The following is a 20,011-nucleotide window of genomic DNA, read 5'->3' as shown; positions in this document are numbered from 1 at the left end:
GGTTTGAGAAATGTAACATTCGAAATATAATTTCGTAATGATCCCTAGACATGGTTTTTCCGAAAATTGTACTAGCGAGCAATGGGTCAGTGGACCAGTGTTCTTCGATAATAAGATGTCGGTTTCTAGTCATTAACTAGCCATTTAGTGCAAAAAAATGTACAGACTGCGGTTTGCCATTTTTAAGGTAGTTCAATTTTGATATATAAACGGTAAGCCTATAAATATAGACAGATATATTAAAATTTAGGTTGTCAAAAAATTTAGAAATAAAATCACGAAGGAAAATCAATCAAAAAGTCTTGAGTAAAATAATTATTTTTAAAACATGTCACTTAAGTTCACAAACAAACTAATGTATCACAGAAAAATAAATTACTTAAAAAGATTCGCAAAATAGAAATCGGTCAATATTTTACATCGACGCATAAGTCCATCAAAGCAGATTAGATCACCTAAGAAATACTATGGATGACACAACGATTCAGCGGCGCGACATTCAAATGACTGAATGAAGATTTAACGAATCATCGCTTTCACAATGTTTTATGTAAACAATTTATTATATTTTAACCAGCAAACGCCAGATGTCAGTAAGAAAAAGGATTGAACTATTTTTTGGTTCAGTTATCTGCTAAATTCGTCGCGTATTTACGTAGTATCAAGCCGCTAAAGTGAAACGCATGATATGATGCGCGTAGCGTTGGGGGCACGAATTATTTTCGCATGAATTGATGCGCGTAGCGGCGAAAAAGTTAAATACCAATAATTTTTATATCATTTTCACAGTAAAAATAATTTTTAAAGTTTTAGTTTTTCAAATAAAACTGATGAAATCTGGCGAGGTACGTGTGACATCACACGTACCTTGGTTTTATCGGTTAACAATAAGGCCATCCCCACGAAATCCCAAAATAACAAGAAGAAAAATACACTAATATTTTTCAAATAATTTGTGTGAGTCCACACAGATTAGTGAGACAAGTGTGTGAGTCCACTCACGCAATTCTTAACGCACGCGACTGACCGAACCATGTAGGATTAAAACCACAAATATCTTATAGTTTTAATCGTTTTTACGCACATTACCTACAAGGTTTCATTACCTGCAAGATGATGGTACAGTAGAACCCCGTTAATTCGAACCCCGATAATTTGAAAAAACGCTCAATTCGAAATTTTCGCCAAAAAAATATCCACAGCATAGACATATGAATATTAGTAGACCTGCCCTAAGTGATCAAAAGCGTATTATTCCCCACTCCCCATACCAGTTCCATTGGAGCCGGCTGGGCTCGCGTATGGCTTCCCGTGAATCTTGAGAATGTGACGTCATCATTCTTGTTCGAACTAGCGTCGAGCTATGGTCGAGGCATTTTAAGAAATAACACGGCAAAATAGTGGCTTGTGATATGAAAACTTGTAAAAATAGATGTGAAAAAGAGAATAAACCCAATTGTCGTATTACATTCCATATGTAAGCATCATTTTAAGCTTATTCACGTCGTATAATATGAATCAGTTGTAGAAATATATACTATCACATCGAGCCAACATTGGTCGAATATAGCGATTCTCAAGTGTGCGCATCGTTGTTACTGGGAAGTAAATTATGAACACTTATAAAAGTGTCTTAACTAAATACGTAAACAAAATATTCGACTCTGAAAATAGAAGAAATTTTTTTTTGCCGAATTTGGACTTCGCAAATTTGTTCATAACGTTGCGAGTAATTTGCGCTCCCATGTAAAAATGTCTATTCATTCAAAAGCAGATTTTACTTTTAAGAACTAAATGGTGATATTATAATGCGAGATGCCTATATACTGTCAGATTGATTTATTGACGAATCACAGTCAGCTTTACCCCCTTCGTTCTTCAACAGTTGATTTTACCCCTTACCTTTAATTTCTAGTCTATATATTCATATGTCTGTGATCCACAGCAATTTTTTTTCATCCAAAATGCTTTTTTAATTCGAAATTCGTTAATTTGTAATACGAAATTTATTTTTGTCCGCGCACGAAAATTTGTTTTTTGAAACGATTTTTGCGAAAATAAATCATAAAATTTTGTAAATCTGAATCTAAAAGACAGCCGTGGTGGTAAAACGCCGAAACATGTATTTTTACGTGGTTATCCATCGTCCTAATTGGTATTATTATTTTGAAAATCTGAATCGATTTACACTGGAATGTTGTTTTTTTGCCAATTTATTTAGAATATCTGAGTTTGAAGGGCCGAGAAACGACTTTTACGCGGAAACATGTCGTAGTTTTACGAATTTACACCATATATCTGAATTTAAAGGGTCGGTTACTACGAATTTCGGCCGCGAAATTTTGATTTAGAGGTAAATATATCGCATTTTTACAAATTTATTTTGAATATTAGAAATTCAAATGGCCCACTGCGACGGAAATTGGACGCGAAATTTCTTATATCGTATATTTACTAAATTTACTTTGAATATCTGAGTTAAAAGAATCGGCGCGACGGAAATAGTCGAAAATTTTCGATTCACGCGGAAATATGACGTAATTCGTATTAATATAAATTTACTCCTAAGATACTACACGGATTTGAAGGGGCGACCGAGAAACTGGATTTTCAGAGTGTTTATTTTTTTTTACTCATAAAATTTCGAATTACGTGGGAATTTGTTATTGTTCCTGCATAGTATTTACAAGGTTCTATTGTAAATACTATGCAGGAACTTTGTAGGTAATTAATGCATAGGAAGATAGTAGATACTACCCAGGAACATTGTAGATACCATGCAGGAATTTTGTAGGTATGCATAGGAAGATTGTAGTTAATGCACAGGAAGATTGTAGATACTGCGCTAGAACTTTGAAGTAATATACAGGAAGATTGTAGATACGGAGCAGGAAATTTGTAGATTATGCGCAGGGAGATTATAGATAATGCGCAGGAACGTTGTAGGAAATGCACAAGAAGTTTGTAGGTACTGCACTGGAACTTTGTAGTAATACGCACGAAGATTATAGATACGGCGCAGGAAATTTGTAGGTAATGCGCAGGAAGATTATAGATAATGTGCACTTCGCAAGTGCGCCCTACTGTCGAATTTGGCAGCCATCTCTGGTCTGGAGACCCAAAATACCTGAAAAACCTGCAGAAACGGGCGGTCCGTTTGATAGATTCCCCAATCTTAACAAACGGACTGCAATCTTTAGAGCACAGGCGTCAGGTAGGTATGCTGTCCTTGTTCTATCGGTATTACAATGGAAGATGCTCTGAGGAACTAGCGTCATTGATCCCTTCGGCACCGGTGCGTAGTCGGGATACACGCCAAACGCGCGCCCAACATTTGTACACAGTTGACACTTGTCACATGAGAACGGGTCGCTTCTACGATTCGTTCTTAAGTTTAACAGCTCGGCTGTGGAACAAACTGCCGGCCTCTGTGTTTCCTCCCTCCTACAACATGGGACTCTTCAAGACCCATGTTCACTCCTTCCTCTCCACAAAAAGACCCTCCACACAGCATCCCCAAAGATGACATAGGCCCTGAGGGAAATTATTTTCTTCAGGGCCTCCTGTGTGGAGTAAATATTAAAAAAAAAAAAAAAAAAAAAAAAAGAACTTTGTAGGAAATACACAGGAAGATTGTAGGTCCTGCACAGGAACTTTGTAGTAATACGCAGGAAGATTGTAGATACGGCGCAAGAAATTAGTAGGTAATACGCAGGGAGATTGTAGAAAATGCGCAGGAACTTTGTAGGAAATACACAGTTAGTTCGTAGAAACTGCACAGTACATACATTAATATTATCAAGTTAAAGTATATTTAGCCTACCTTGACTCTCATAAAGGGCTCCTCATCCTTATCATAGTTGACCTCCCCCCACGGCATAGTCACCGTCCGGGGTTTAGGTGGGTCCCTACAAGTTACGGCAAGCCTCACAGTGCGTAAAACTGTCTCGGGTACCTGGAAAATCAATTACATAATAAATTCCTTACTAGTATCACTGAAGTTATGAAGCGAAGCTATGAGATTGGCTTGACTATTTGATTAATTAAAACGTAGACTAGTTGAGACGAGTTCCAAACGCGCCATTGGGGCGATTGAGTGTGTACATTGCGTTTTGCCAGATAAATTTAAGAAATTCTTATATCAAAAAATGAAAAAGAATATGCTGATACCATCAACCGATCCTTCGGAGAATGAAGGATACAGACTTTCCGTGTAAACTAACCAAACATAAAATAAACGTATTGACTCCTGCGCGAGATCAGTCTGTTCTTTGTTGGAGTGTTTTTGTTTGGTGAGATTAAAATATACAATCAGTTATTTGGATTATAAAATAGTTTTATTTGTGAGTGTTTTTGAAGTATAATTCCTTGGAGACTACACTGGATTACCAAGCATGCTGTCGGGGTGACAAAAAGATGAATCATCATTGTCCCCGCGTAGCCTGCCAAACGTTCAATGGATGCTGGTTAATTGAGGATGGCCTCGCGCACTCCTTCCCACGAATCTCTACCTGGAGCTAACTCATTCGGATTTCGCGGGGACCTGTCGTCCTGCTCACCGCTGGCGGACTCTCCAGACACCCTCAGACATGACAACATGATCAAGGTTCTTCAATGCTTTCACACATTCTGCCCTCCTTGCCTTAGTCCCATCGTAGCCCTGGTGTTTGACAAGGGTCCATGCTCATCAGCATGACAACTTTCAAGACCGAATACATCTTCAACCTTCGCAACAAATTATCACTGGATTTCTTCCCAAAAACCAAAGGTTACTGCCATCTATGATCAATTTGCCATGACTTTATATATATAAGTTTTTAGCCATGTAGGTATTTTACCGGCCGAGTTATTCACGATTTAAATATTCTGTGACGTCACCGTTGGGCAGTTGGTAATAATAAACATTTTACAGCGAGCGAGGTGCGACGTTTCGTTTGAAAGAATAATAATAATAATAATAATTGTTTATTCCAGAATGTGGGGAGGTGATTGCAATCCCACACATTCCATAAAATATAACTACAATGTTATATACAGAGATAAGTAGGTACAAATAAAATAAAATATGAAATGTAAGTATGATAAAAAAAATAAAACATTAGAAAAAGTGAAAGGAAATATATAGAGTGAAGAGTGATATCATAGGAAGCTTATTGGTATATCGGAGCGATAATTATGGGGGCCAATATTTTTCTCCAATGTTTTTCGATGCTCGATCCTGAGGTCTGGCGGGTTTCGATGATGAGGACGTTTCTGGAGTTGTTGATCCTTCCTCTCGTTCCTGCTACCCTGGTTCTCATTAGGGCTGCAAAGCCGGGAACTCTCCCCTCCATGAACATCGAGGAGGCACTGCAGTACCTTGGAAGTCCGAACATTATGCGGTAAGCATTATTATATTGAATCCGAAGCCTTGGTACGCTCCATGGTACGCTTTTTGAAATTGGCCCACAGCTCGCAAGTATACAAGGTAGTGCAGAAAGCTAAGAATAGCGTCCTTTTCACCTTCGGGCTGCAGAGTCTAAATCTTCTACTAAGCATGTTACTTTTTATGCTCAGTGCTCGCCTCTGCCTGTCGATGTCGTCGTCATCCGTTAAGTTGTTGGTGATGATATGCCCTAAATATTTCGTTGTTTCTACTATTATGAGAGGTTCTCCATTTAAAAATGCTGGGGGAATATTTTTTGGTCCTTCTCTGTATTTGACGACCAGCAGTGCTGTTTTTTTTCGTGTTATATAACATGTTAGTTTCGAGTGCATGTTCTTCGCAGATCTTCAAGAGAATTCTCAGTCCCCTTATTGACGGTGCCATCAGCACCATATCGTCTGCGTAGCTCACGTTGTTGATGCATTCTCCTCCAATATGGCAGCCTACCCCAGCGTTATTTAACCTGTGAGTTAATTCATCCATATACAGTAGAACCCCGTTAATTCGAACCCCGATAATTCGAAAAAACGCGTAATTCGAAATTTTCGCCAAAAAAATTTCCGCAGAAAAATTTTTTCATACAAAAATTTTTTTAATTCGAAATTCGTTAATTCGTAATTCGAAATTTATTTTTGTCCGCGCACGAAAATTTGTTCGTGTAATTCGAAAAAATTTGATTTTTGCGAAAATAAATCATAATATTTCGTAAATCTGAATCTAAAAGTCAGCTGTGGCGGTAAAACGCCGAAAAATGTATTTTTACGTGGTTATACATCGTCCTAATTAGTATTATTATTTTGTAAATCTGAATCGATTTACACTGGAATGTTGTATTTTTTCAAATTTATTTCGAATATCCGAGTTTGAAGGGCCGAGAAAATACGTTTTACGCGGATATATGTCGTAGTTTTACGAGTTTACACCAAATATCTGTGTTTAATGGGTCGGCCGCGACGAAACTCGGCTGCGAAATTTCGATTTACGCGTAAATGTATCGTATATTTACGAATTTATTTCGAATATTTGAATTTAAATGGCCCGCTGCGACGGAAATCGGCCGCAAAATCTCGATTTATTCGTAAATATATTGGATTTTTACGAATTTATTTAGAATATCTGAATTTTAAAGGACCCGCCGCAACCGAAATCGGACCCGAAATTTCAATTTACGCGGAAATATATCGTATTTTTACTAACTTTACTTCGAATATCCGAGTTAAAAAATACGGCGCGACGGAAATCGGCCGAAAAATTTCGATTCACGCCGAAATATGACATATTTTTATGAATTTAATTCAAATACCGGCCGCGACGTAAACTGCCGATAAAATTCGATTTACGCGGAAATATTTCATATTTTTACGAATTTACATCAAATATCTTAATTTAAAAGGTCGGCCGCGACCGATATCGGCCGCGCATTCTCGATTTACACAGAAATATATCGTATTTTTACGAATTTATTTCGAATATCTGCATAGAGCTGGTCGCGACGGAATACGGCCGCGAATTCTCGTTTAACGCGGAAATATATCGTATTTTTACGAATTCAAATTCAGATATTTGACATAAAGGGCCGGCCGCGACGGAAAATTACCGCGAAAACTCGATTTACGCGGAAATATAACGTATTTTTACGAATATCTCAATTTAAAGGGTAGGCTGCGACCGAAATCGGCAGCGAAATCTCGATTTACGCGTAAATATATAGCATTTTTATGAATTTATTGCGAATATCTGAATTTAAAGGGCCCGCCGCTACGGTAATCGGCCGCGAAAATAAAGAAATAATTGGTATTAATACGAATTTACAATTAAAATACCACCCGGATTTGAAGAGGCGGCCTAGAAAATCGATTTTCGGCATTTTTTTTTCTTTTTTTTTTTCATAAAATTTCGAATTACGTGGGAATTCGTTAATTCGAAATTTGATTTTTGATGTCCCGTGGATTTCGAATTAACGAGGTTCTACTGTATATGTTGAACAGTACTGGGGACAAACAACCTCCTTGTCTGACCCCACTCTTTAAGAAAAAGGGCTCTGAGAAACCATCTTTCCATTTAACTATGTTTTCTTGTTGACGGTGCCATGTGTCGAGAATTCGTACTACTTTCCATGGTAGGCCTCTTTCTTTTAGTTTGGTCCATAATAATGGATGGTAGACTCTGTCGAAGGCCTTACTAAGGTCCAGAAAGCATGCGTAAGTTGTTGTTTTTCTCTTCCTGTAGTATTCCAGCGACCGTTTTACGCAGAATATGGCTGAGTCTGTGGAGCATTCAGTTTTGAAACCCATCTGATTATCTTTCGTTTTCAATTGGGGTCCGACTTGATCTAAGAGAACTCGTTCAAATATTCTGGCGGTGACGGTGGCGATGGATATCGGTCTGTAATTTTCCTGTAAAGTTATGTATGTCAGTTTAGATTTTACTATCGGTATTATGATTGTCTTTGTCATGTCTTTGGGTAGATAACCACTCTTTATAATATCGGTGAACAATGTTGCCAGTAGTTTTAGAATCGCTACCCCTGCATGTTTAACGTGTTCGGTACTTAAGTCGTCATGTCCTGCTGATGTTCCGGATTTCATGTTTTTGATGGCGGTTTTCACCATGTTTGCAGTAACTATAGGGTCAATGTCATCATAGGCGTTCAAATGCGTTAAGTTTGAGGAGATGGTCGGCGTGGTAGTCGCGAAATGTTTTTTGAAAATATTGGCAATTACTTCAGGATTTGTTTCTCCGTTTATGTTACACGAGACTTTGGAACACATGTTCAACATTTTATTAGACTTATTCCAAAATGATTTGAAGTCCCGATTATCTAAGTCCGCTGCTATTTTATCCATCTGGAGTTGTGTCGAATTCTTTTGGCATTGTTTTAGAGCTGTTTTGAAGGCGGCACGCTTTGTCCTTCTATCCTCCGCGATGGGACCATTGTGCGGTCTCCCATTATCAATCCAGGTGAGCATCGCTTGTCTTGATTTTTCGTATTTGTCTGCAACAAATTCATTCCATCCGCAAATTTGCTTATATTTTGGTGTAGTAGTATTTCTAAATATATGAGTGGCACTGTATCGTAATGCTTGTACTATACATCCGTAGAGGTGTTTTGTTTTGGCACGTTCAGGGTTGCCACCGTCCTCACGAAATGTATTTTTTGGCTTGATTTTAGCTAGATAAATTTGCGAACATGAGTTATAAATTCCAATATCACGTATATTTTTCGGATTCCATAATGTTGGATCCCTTCAAATAGATGAAAATACTTCCGATGTTACTATTCCATTTGTATTTAAAGTTAGTTCGAGGGGCCGATGGTCAGTCCAATCAACATCGTAATGTATTTTCATCTCGATAATTTGTTTATAAATATTTTTCGTAACTAGACAGTGGTCTAACCACCTGGTAGTACTATGCGCGTCACTGACGTATGTGTATAATGTGACGTATGTGAATAAAACGTAGACAAAGAAAAAAGACACAAAATTTATGCGCACTTACTGGGATGTTGCATTTTGCAATATTTCGAGGATTACCGTACAAAAAAAAACAATATTATTTAGTGAAAACCATATTGTATTCCTGTACATATTAGAATAGTGTTCGTAATTGACAATTAAAAATAGTGATACCTGTAATGAATATTCATAATGAAAAAAAAAAAAACTTTTACTGTAAAATATGTTTACCTACGTAAGCATGTGAAAATAAAATAAAAAGGTTGTTAATCGCATTCACAACGGCGTAATTCAAATTGTGGTAGGTGAATTAAATTTTTATAAGAAAACATTGTCTGTTCTGATAACCAATGGTTGGCAATTTCTGAAAGTGCATTTTTATTTTTACTTCTAAATAGCGTATCATTGATTTTTTTGTGCTAGTTTCAAAGCGAGAATCTATTGTTTTTTTCATATTTCACGATTTGACAATAAAAAAAAAAATATATTTTAATTATTGAAAATACTCACTCCCGCGGTACAGTTTTTTTTTGCAAAACCGACTAAATTAGAGGTTAATACACATTAAATAGTGGAATATTACCTCATGGGAACCTTGCCAACAAATCATAAGGGATTTTTTGAACCAAACTCCTTTTGGATACAAGTCAATGACCCATTCACATGTTCTGTCACCTAAAAAAAAGCAATAAACCAAAAATTAAAAATAAAACATCGCTATTACAGTTTACATTTGGAGAAAAAATATGAGACATTTCCGACAAAAGAAACCAAAATTGTTTTATATAAAAACCCTGGCGAAGCAAATAAAAATAAGTGAAATACTTTGACTGTTCAATGGACAGGTTGGACAGGACGAACTTGAGCCAGTGATTCCTAAACTTATTTCTAACTAGCTGTACCCTGCCAAGTGTTGCTGTGTTTCAGTCTGTCTGTTCAGATAGAGATACAATATTGCGTTTTGCTTTTACATCAAACAGATCGCGCTGTTATTAAAAAAAGCATGTTTTTACCTATCACAGGTGACATCTATATAATGCAACGTTGTGTCAGAATTTCAAAGCAAACGATGATGAACTTTCGGAGATTTAAGATTTTGAACAAATGAACATTTACATTTTTATTACATATTGTAATAAGCATTTACTTTGTGGCTCGTCGTAATTTACAATAAAAGATATAAATTTGTTTTAGACCACTTTAATTTTATTTGCACTCTACCGGTTTCGGAAGCACCCTTCCTTCGTCAGGAGAATATTAAAACTAACCTATGATACAACATATTGACAGATATATACACAAAAAATATAATTTAGGTATTTGAGACAATATTAGCGATTTCTAAACGAAAATCTGAAACAGAAAAATCAGAAAAGGATACGGTCACATCTAGGACTCGAACCCAGGACCCTTGTCTTTCCGGGACACCACTCTACCACTGAGCTAATGGGACCCTATCCCCCTATGATATGATACAGTTAAAAGTGACCGAGCTAATATTGTCTTCAATAATTAAATATTACAATTTGAGGTTTTACTCAATGAAGTTATTCCGAAAAATAAATTTAATTTACTTGTTTGAGTGGGAGGTTAACAAAGGGGGGCGGGTAATTGCGGAAATTCCGGCAATAACACAGCGGTTTACTGGAAATATATCTAGAATTCTGAAGTGGTCTAAAACAAATTTATATATGATTTATTATACATTTTTATTTTTTATCGATAAATAAAAAGGATTCCTTAGATGATTTGAAAAAAATGTCACATTAGAGAAAAATGACATTTATTTTTCTTACTCCAAAAAATATTAGGAATAGCTGGTTAACCCCTCCTTGCCAGTGATGTCAACTGATTTGAAATGTATATACTAATTTTAATATATCTTTGTAAATATACTAAACACAGAGTTCATATTTTAGGTTCCTCAGCAATAAATGTTTTGTAATGGATAAAATAATTTATGAATGCAAAAGAAAAAAAATTTCGAAAAATAGGCAAATAATTCGTTAATATACATATGCGTATCTCCGAGTATATCATAACTTGAAGAGTGATGCGGTAATGAGCTAGAGGGGTACAGGGTTTTCCTCACTGTGCATGGCATTTCCTCATCATGATGCACGGTTGTCAGTAGTAGCCGATGGTCTGCAGGCTGTAATGGACATATATGCGTTTTTTGCGTGGCTGATGTTATTTCCTCGTTTTATAATATTTAACTTATGCCCATATGTCTATATGAAATATTAATAAAATGATTTCCTAATTTAGTAAAATATGTACATGAAAAAATAACAAGATTCTAACAACCTTACTAATAAAAAAAAACACTTCCCAACCATTAACCGGTGTTTTAGTTTCACATTGAATAAAGACTGAACAATTCCTGCCTTGAAAAGTTAGGCTATTTCTGACGGAAATATTCTGAAATTCTGTGAGATAATTGAGATAAACAACATTCTGTGGCTGTATAAACAATGTATATTTCTTTCGGTGAACTATTTTATGGCCGTTAAATGTCAGTTTTTATAGGTAAGGATTTACACACACGGTTGTTTATCAATTGTATAAAATATTCTTCACGTTTATTAGTAAGACCTTACTAATAATTTTTTTTAAATTTGACACAACCCATAAACAACGGATATCATTCATAAATGGTTGTGTATGAGTTGTATAAAATTTAAAACACATTTATTAGTAAGGGGGTAAATGTGTAGCCTGTGTACTGAGTACACAGCACCGGAGCTCGAGCGATTCACTAGCACCCTAAGGGAAGGGTTAAAGTTTGTCAAGTAATCGGTAATCGGATAAAACAGAACAGTGACAAAATGGAACACAATAGTTATCAAAAAAAGGTTAGGTTAGGGTTTTGTTTGTTCTCTTTCATTACTTTTCTTCGCTATTCTATATTGTCATGGGACTGCTCTGTTAAATCCTTCATATATGTATATCTTTTCATTTATAAGGTTTAAAAAGAAAAAAATTATTTCTTTACCAGCGCATTCAGCTAATGCAGAGTGTGAAGAAAAGACAAAAGTCCTAGTGTGGTAACACTGAAGCGAGTGGAAGTTGTCTATGGTGAGCATAGAGCTCCACCTGTCTTCCGTGTAGAGGCGCGGGGTGAACAGCAGCCTGCCATCGTCCGTGGAATACATCTTGTTAATGAGCTCGATGTCACCTGGAAGGAGAAAAATTAATGGGTCAATCCGCACCAAATCATCCAGAAAATTTTGGATTTGTCACCCACCATCTCAGATTTTGATGAAACTTTAAATTTTTAATCCTTCCATATAGATAAGAAAATATACCAAATTTTACCTTCCTACCTCAACTCGTTTTTTTTTTTATGGGCAGTTGAAGTTTGGGCAAAATAAGCGTTTTTACATATTCCGAGCACTCCGGAAGAGCTTGTACCTTCAATGAAAAAAAATTGTATCTTTGTCATTTATAGTGCAAATGCAATGAAAATTTTCAATATTATCAAGAAAACTATGCTGATTGCAGAAAAAAATAAATAAACCCTTTACATTTATCTACTTGACTTTAAAAAATTACCAAAAGTAATTTTTTAAGTAATTTTTGGGACGGAAAAGGTACTTTACAAAAAAGCAATATCTCGGGAAGGTACAGTGTTAATGAAGTAATTTTTTTTTTATTCATATCTACAAATAGCATAGAATCACATACAAAAATAAAATTCAGGCATTTTACTTGCTTCAATAAATAAAATCCATTTTAAACTTTTTTCAAACTTTTTGTAATTTTTTTTTTATTCTTATCTACAATAAACATAGTACAACCTAAAAAAATAAAACTCCTGGTATTTTGTGTGCTTCACAGTGTAGAAACGTTTTTAAAATGAGAAATCTTAATCATACAGAATTGTTCCAAGTTTTTTAAAATCTAGATACTGTATTTGCAAATAAAAAAAGTCAAACTTATTCGGTCTTTTACAACATGCTGGTAAGCTTGCAATGTAAGCTTAAGGCACCAACAAAATAATGTATTGTTTTAGCTTGTGAAAAACGCTGCTGTAATTGTTGCCTGCAAGTGAATAAGCTTTCTTTTCTCAGCAAGTAAAAATATATACTTTCTACTCTCGACTGACAAAACTTAAAAGTTTTGTCTACAGTTGTGATAGTGTTGCCAGGGCCAAGTTGCAAACTTTCTCTAGTTAGAAGACGTTTTACTGTTCCACCTATTCCATCACAGGGAGATTTCCCATGACTCGTAGCAAAAAACGACCAACATGCTTTCAAGTTGAAGTCTTTTTGATGGTGACACAGATTTAAAAAGTTTTTGCAGTTTTTATATTGCGCTGCGCAACCATCAGTAAAATAATGAACACTTTGAATTTGGGGAAATTTTTGATTTAAAAATTGAGCAACAATTTTTTGAGTTTCGTAAACGAAACTTACATCATGTTCCAAGTCATCTGAAATTACACACAAGCTTGACACTGTGAGATCTTTGCCAGGCTCTTCACAAGTGTAAATTACCACTGGGTGGAGTGAACAACTGTCTTGCGTCCAGTGGTAACCCTGGACTTCATTCTGGATAACATAGGAGAAGTTTTCACTGAAGTCTAATAACACAACAGCTTCATTTATCTGAAGCTGTGCTTTTAGGGATTCTTTGAGATATTTTGATTGAGACTTTGTTATAAAAGAATGAGGAAGATGTTTTACAAGACTCTTCACAAGATGTTCTACATATTCATGAAAGGGAACTGTAACTGAAACCTGCTGTGTTCTATCAGTAGTTACCCATGCACTGTATGTAATTTCATCTTCTTGGTCCCATTCTTCAAATTTTTCTAACAAATGTTTCTTAAGATTTTCACTAGATGTTGAACACTTATCGCAATGTCGAAGCATACAGTCTCTATTGTTCTTTGAGCACACTAAGTAGTCCATTAAATCATTGTACGTTTCTTCACTGTCACAAGCATTAAGAAGCAACACTACATTTTGATGAATTGCACAAACGCAGACAGAATGAGAGCCTGGAGAACCTACTGGCACACACCATTTGGGTCGCAACCAACAAAATTTCGAAATCCCAATTTTTGAAGCAGGGTATTCAAACTTGAAGGTAGCATAAAGTTCATTCAGGTTACAAAGCAATAGTCTTTTTTGTTCATAAACATTTTTGGTTATGCTAACTTTATCTTTTTTCCCTGGCATAACACGAGAAAATTCATCGTTTTGGTAGAAATTTTTAACCAAACTAACTGTTCCTTGGTCTAATGGTTTTCCTTTTTTTTGGATCAGGTAAAGCAATGATACCATTTTCATTTAGTAGCTCTCGTGCTTTACGAACTGAGTATTCACCAACACTGAATTCTTCAGCAACCTTTTTTCTACTCCACGAAGTTGGAGCGAGAGTTAGAAGCTGAATTCTCTCACGGCGTGTAACTTGTGTTTCCAATTTTTTTTTAACCAACTCAACAAGCCTGTCCATGTCATTAGCTTTTTCTTGAATACATCTTGGTATTTTTGCATCACATTTTACTGGGGAAAATTCTTTTTCTAAAACTTTACTTACTTTTTTCTTTAAGGTTGAACAAGCAGAATCTAACTTCCGTTTAGCGTAACTAGACTTACTGTGGGATGGTATTGCATGTAGTTTAAATGGAGATTCTCCAATGTCAGTTAAAGAAGTGTTGATTTCTTGTAAAAAAAATTCTTTGTTTAAAACATTTTCAACTTCACTTATGTCTTCTTGAAAAGTGTTAAGCTCTTCAATTTCATTGTTAAGGTTTTGGCTCTTACTAATTTTTGCTCTGCATGCATTACAAATTTTTTGTCCAGGGATTGCTTTATTAGTTACTTTTAGAATGGTATTAATGTTCTCTGAAAATTCTAAGGATACTGTTCTTAAAGTTTTTGTAATTTTCCTTTTGTGGCTTTGGAACGGGTCAAAACAAGCTTTTTGAAATGTTTCATATTTATTTAAGTTAAATATTCTGTGGTGCTCACAAATGTTGAAAACCAAGTCTGTAGATACAAAACTTCTTTGTTGAATAAGCTTTTTTTCAAATTCACTTAACAAATCCACACTCGTTAATTTCTCTGACTTAGTATAACTTTTTTTGTGACATTCAGTACCATTATGTTGTCCCACACTACATTTAACTAAACTTGTTTCGATTAGAGACATTTTAACAACGTACAGCATAACATGAAACAACTACTGTATTTATATAGATGATCACTGCTTTGAAGCTGACTCAGAACTAAGCATGTCAGAGGAAACAAAGCATGTAGTATCCTGCAAACTTAGTGATGAGGCAGATAGTAATTTTCATGTTCTGTCTTGTTCTTGTTGCAGATACATCATTTCCATGTAGTGACTTGTCTCTAGGACTGTTTCTTTGATATTAGTCCATTCATTCAACCTATATTACTAGCTATATACCTAAACTATAACTTGCCCAATTACAAACTAAAAATAGATATAAAAAAAATCACAAAAAGTTTGAAAAAAGTTTAAAATGGATTTTATTTATTTTTGTATCTAGATTTAAAAAAACCTAGAACAATTCTGTATGATAAAGATTTCTTAGGACGGGTTGTTTCGGAGAATTTGAACAATTCATCAAATTTCAACGTGCATTTTCGGGTTCTGTGAAAGACTTATTCAAGTTCTGTTTTTATATCATTGTAGGCTAGTTGCTTGACAAAACTGAAATAAAAACAGAACTTGAAAAAATCTTTCACAGAACTTGAAAATGAACGTTGAAATTTGATGAATTGTTCAGATTCTCCGAAACAACCCGTCCTTATTTTAAAAACGTTTCTACACTGTGAAGCACACAAAATACCAGGAGTTTTATTTTTTTAGGTTGTACTATGTTTATTGTAGATAAGAATAAAAAAAAATTACAAAAAGTTTGAAAAAAGTTTAAAATGGATTTTATTTATTGAAGCAAGTAAAATGCCATGAATTTTATTTTTGTATGTGATTCTATGCTATTTGTAGATATGAATAAAAAAAAAATTACTTCATTAACACTGTACCTTCCCGAGATATTGCTTTTTTGTAAAGTACCTTTTCCGTCCCAAAAATTACTTGAAAGTCAAGTAGATAAATGTAAAGGGTTTATTTATTTTTTCTGCAATCAGCATAGTTTTCTTGATAATATTGAAAATTTTCATTGCATTTGCACTATAAATGACAAAGATACAATTTTTTTTCATTGAAGGTACAAGCTCTTCCGGAGTGCTCGGAATATGTAAAAACGCTTATTTTGCCCAAACTTCAACTGCCCATAAAAAAAAAACGAGTTGAGGTAGGAAGGTAAAATTTGGTATATTTTCTTATCTATATGGAAGGATTAAAAATTTAAAGTTTCATCAAAATCTGAGATGGTGGGTGACATGGCCTGGATGATTTGGTGCGGATTGACCCTAATATTACTTCTAATATAGTTAAAACAAAATACGGAACTATCTCAGAAATCCGCTGCTTGATTACCTGACAACTACTATATACCATATAATACACGAGAGGTAACAAATAAATTACTTATTAGCATCGCACAGTTACAATCTTCCCTTGATATAGAATAGTTTCTGTTCTTTTTTTAACTACATTGTTAAATTTCAATTGTTTGTCCAGTATTTCGTGTGATGCCATTGTTGATAGTCTACTTCTTTTGAACTGTCACGTCAGCTAATTATAAAATATTAGCTTAAAAACAATTTAAGGTTTACAGCCTACGATTATAAAGCGTTTTAAAAAAAAAAAGCAGGAATATCATTTCCCAAATGAGTAAAAAATTAGAAAGCATTCCTGTCATAAAAAAAAATCTATTTGTTTTTGTCTATTTGTCTATTTAATCTATTTGTGCTTTTGGAGTACGATATTTAATTATGTTGTTAATTAATATTGTAAATAAATTAAATGAAAATACTTGGTTTTAGGTCACTTTACTGATAAATTTTATTGTCTACCGGTTTCGGTACCTACGTACCATCATCAGGACGGTTATAAAAATTATGCTATTAAATACAGAAGTACACATACATATATACATATTATCAAAAAAGAAGAAAGAGACAGTATACTAGAGTAGGACAGAGCATCAGTTGCGAGAGAGAGGTGGGGGAGGGGAGTTGGGATAAGTGAAGTAATGGGGAACATACTGAGAATTGGGCTGACAGTTAAATTTAATTGGTTAATAATGATTTCAACCTTTGAATTTACCGATTTTTTTTATTTCCAAAGCTTCTAAATTGTTTAGTCTTAAACCTATTCAATTTTTATGTACGACTTTAATTCCTGTATCACGGTCAAAAGTATGGTCTTCATTTTTTTTTTTTTTTTTTTTTTTTTTTTTTATTGTACAACAGAACATTCGTTCCAGTTACAGTACAATTTTACAAACAGTATAATTTTACATCATATCAGCATTTGGGTAAGTGACTCTTCAATAATTGTTTTAGGTCGTTTAAAGAACAGTCATTTACATCCAAATTCTTTGCTAGTTCGTTCAACAGCACCACTCCCCTCGTCATGCTATGCTTTGCCAGGACGTCGGTTTTGCCTTTTGGTACTCTAAATAAGTCATGGTATCGACTTCGGCTGTAGTGGTCTGGTACATATAAATCATAGCATCCCAAGAGGAATGGGCTATCAATAAAATTGTTCCAAATTTTGAAAGATATAGTGGCTAGGCTTGCTTTCCGCCTAGTTTCCAGACTCACAGAATTGGTTTCCTCAAGTAAGTCGATATGGTGCATGAACCTGGGATAGGTTCCATGCGTCCGCATATAGACATACCTGAGGAATTTCTTCTGGATTTGCTCTATCATTTCAATGTACTTCTGGTGGTACGGTGCCCAAACATCGCTCGCATACTCCAGCTTGCTTCTCAGTATGCCATCGAACAATGCTAACATAGCATCTTGGTTATTGAACTGCTTGCATGTCCTAATGACGAATCCAAGAAGTTTGTAGCAAGACTGAGTGAGCTGCGATATATGGCCAGAGAATTTCAGTTCGGGATCGAAGACCACACCGAGATCCTTTACGGAATTTACACGTGATAGTGTTTCGCCCTTTATCTTATAATCGTAAAGTATAGTGTTTAAAGAGCGAGTGTAAGACATAGTGACACATTTTTTTGTATTGAAATCTAATTTGTTTATCAACGACCATTCAGATAGTGCATCCAGATCAGCTTGCATTTTAAGACAGTCTTGTTGGGAGCTTATTTCCATTAGAATTTTAAGGTCATCTGCAAACAGTAGACATTTACTATTCTTAACATAGTATTGGAAGACATTAATTAGTATTAGAAACAACAGCGGTCCGAGGTTAGACCCTTGAGGAATTCCAGATTTCGCTGAGAATTTTTTTGAATTATGTCCATTTACCGAAACAAATTGTTTTCTGGATTTTAAATATGATGAGAAAAAGTTTAGTGTTGGTAGGTCGAAGCCTAGTTTAAACATTTTCCTCAGTAAGATATCATGGTTAACACGGTCAAATGCTTTGGCAAAGTCGGTGTAAACTACATCTGTTTGGTGCCTTAAGTCTAAACCGGTGGCTACCAATCTCGAGAAAGTAAGCAGATTTGTGACTGTTGATTTCTTTGGAAGGAAACCGTGTTGATTTTCTCCAATGAATGGCATAATCTGGAGACTTAATTTGTCACAAATCATTTTTTCAAATAGTTTTGGTAGCACTGATAATACGGCTACCGGTCTGTAGTTTTTGACGTCTGTCTTGTCACCAGCCTTGAAAATGGGACTGACTCGGGTCAGTTTCCATATCTGGGGGAAAGTAGAAGTCAAAATACTGGTATTAAATATATGACAAAGAGCTTCACTTATCATTGGCGCTATGCTAATGATAGTACTGGAAGGGATTCCATCCGGCCCTGTAGCCTTGTCAGTCTTCAGTTTACGGATATAAGCTTCTACCTCTGTCGGGCTCGTTAATCTTAGGGAAATGTTACCTACGTTCCATGGGACCTCTGTTCGCGTAAAATCTGTACTAAGATTAGGGGTTTCACTATCATACACAGATTGAAAGTAGTCTGCAAATTTCTGACAGATAGATTCTGAGTCCGTTATAAATTTGTCTCCACTATTCAGGCCGTTATGTGACCTGGAGTTAGCTTTCTGTGATTTTATAAAATCCCAGAAGCATTTGACATTGTCTTTAATCCCGTCCTGAATTCTGTTTAAATATTGTCGTTTAGTTATGACAATATCTTTTTTGAGCTCGGATCGCATCGCAGAAAACAATAAGTAGTCTGATTGCTTTTTGTGTACTCTATATTTTCTGCGATGCGCTTCCTTGATTTTTATTTTGTCAATAATTGATTTTGTGAACCATACCGGGTAGGTTGCACTCACATTTATTGACTTCTTAATTGGAACACATAAATCAAAAACACTTGTTAAAACATTATAAAAATACTCTACCGCAACATCAACAGAATGTATACTTTTAAGAAATTTCTAGTCAAAATGTGACAGAATGTTTTGACACAGTTCTATATTAGCACGTTTAAAGTTATATTGCGAGTAGCAGTTGATATTGTGTGTAGACGAGGCGGGGCGGGCGCGGGCGCGGTGATGTTTGTGGCCGTTGCTATGTGATGGTGCGGCTCGCGTTAGACGCGCCGCGACGGCCAGTGTTGGATGATGATGGTCTTCCTTGACTAGCGGCTCTTCGCTTCTAGTCACTTCACACAGGGACAAGTTACTTAGGACGAGGTCCAGGATACTGTCATAACTGTTTAATACTTCACTGTGCTGAGTTAATCCATTTGAACCACAAAAATATTTAAAGTCGTTTAACACGTCCTCAGGTTTATTATGTAGGTTAAAATCACCCAGTATAATAATATTTTTATTCAATAATAAATTGGATTTAGTATCTAGATGCTCATAGAAGTTGCGTCTAATTTCAGTATCGTCTGAGCAATAAAAATACGTAACACATATGACTACGGTAAAGTTAGATTTAACTACCTTTACCCATAGATGCTCGCCGTCTGTTTCTAGTTCCTTTAAGCGCATCGATGCAAGTGGTTTGCGGACAGCAAGAAGTACCCCTCCCCCTCGCTGCCCGTCTCGATCCCGCCGATGTACTGTATACTGATCGGTAA

At 35.5% G+C, this 20,011-nt stretch overlaps 1 protein-coding gene across 1 annotated transcript in view; it reads right to left on the bottom strand.

The window, feature by feature from the left end:
* Tango10 (transport and golgi organization 10) overlaps positions 1 to 20,011 on the bottom strand; it is a 53,730-nt gene that overhangs the window by 7,554 nt on the left and 26,165 nt on the right. Inside the window, exons 8-10 of the mRNA XM_089639558.1 lie at positions 11,879 to 12,061; positions 9,467 to 9,558; positions 3,824 to 3,955 (exon numbers count right to left, since the gene is read on the bottom strand). Of these exons, the coding sequence (XP_089495684.1) occupies positions 3,824 to 3,955; positions 9,467 to 9,558; positions 11,879 to 12,061 (407 nt within the window). The remainder of the gene's footprint in view (positions 1 to 3,823; positions 3,956 to 9,466; positions 9,559 to 11,878; positions 12,062 to 20,011) is intronic.

Source organism: Hesperophylax consimilis, chromosome 14, assembly GCF_061612785.1.
Source record: "Hesperophylax consimilis isolate HC1 chromosome 14, BYU_Hcon_1.0, whole genome shotgun sequence".
NCBI classification, from domain to species: domain Eukaryota; kingdom Metazoa; phylum Arthropoda; class Insecta; order Trichoptera; family Limnephilidae; genus Hesperophylax; species Hesperophylax consimilis.
The sequence above is the reverse complement of the archived record's forward strand: the minus strand, read 5'-3'. Positions and strand labels throughout refer to the sequence as shown.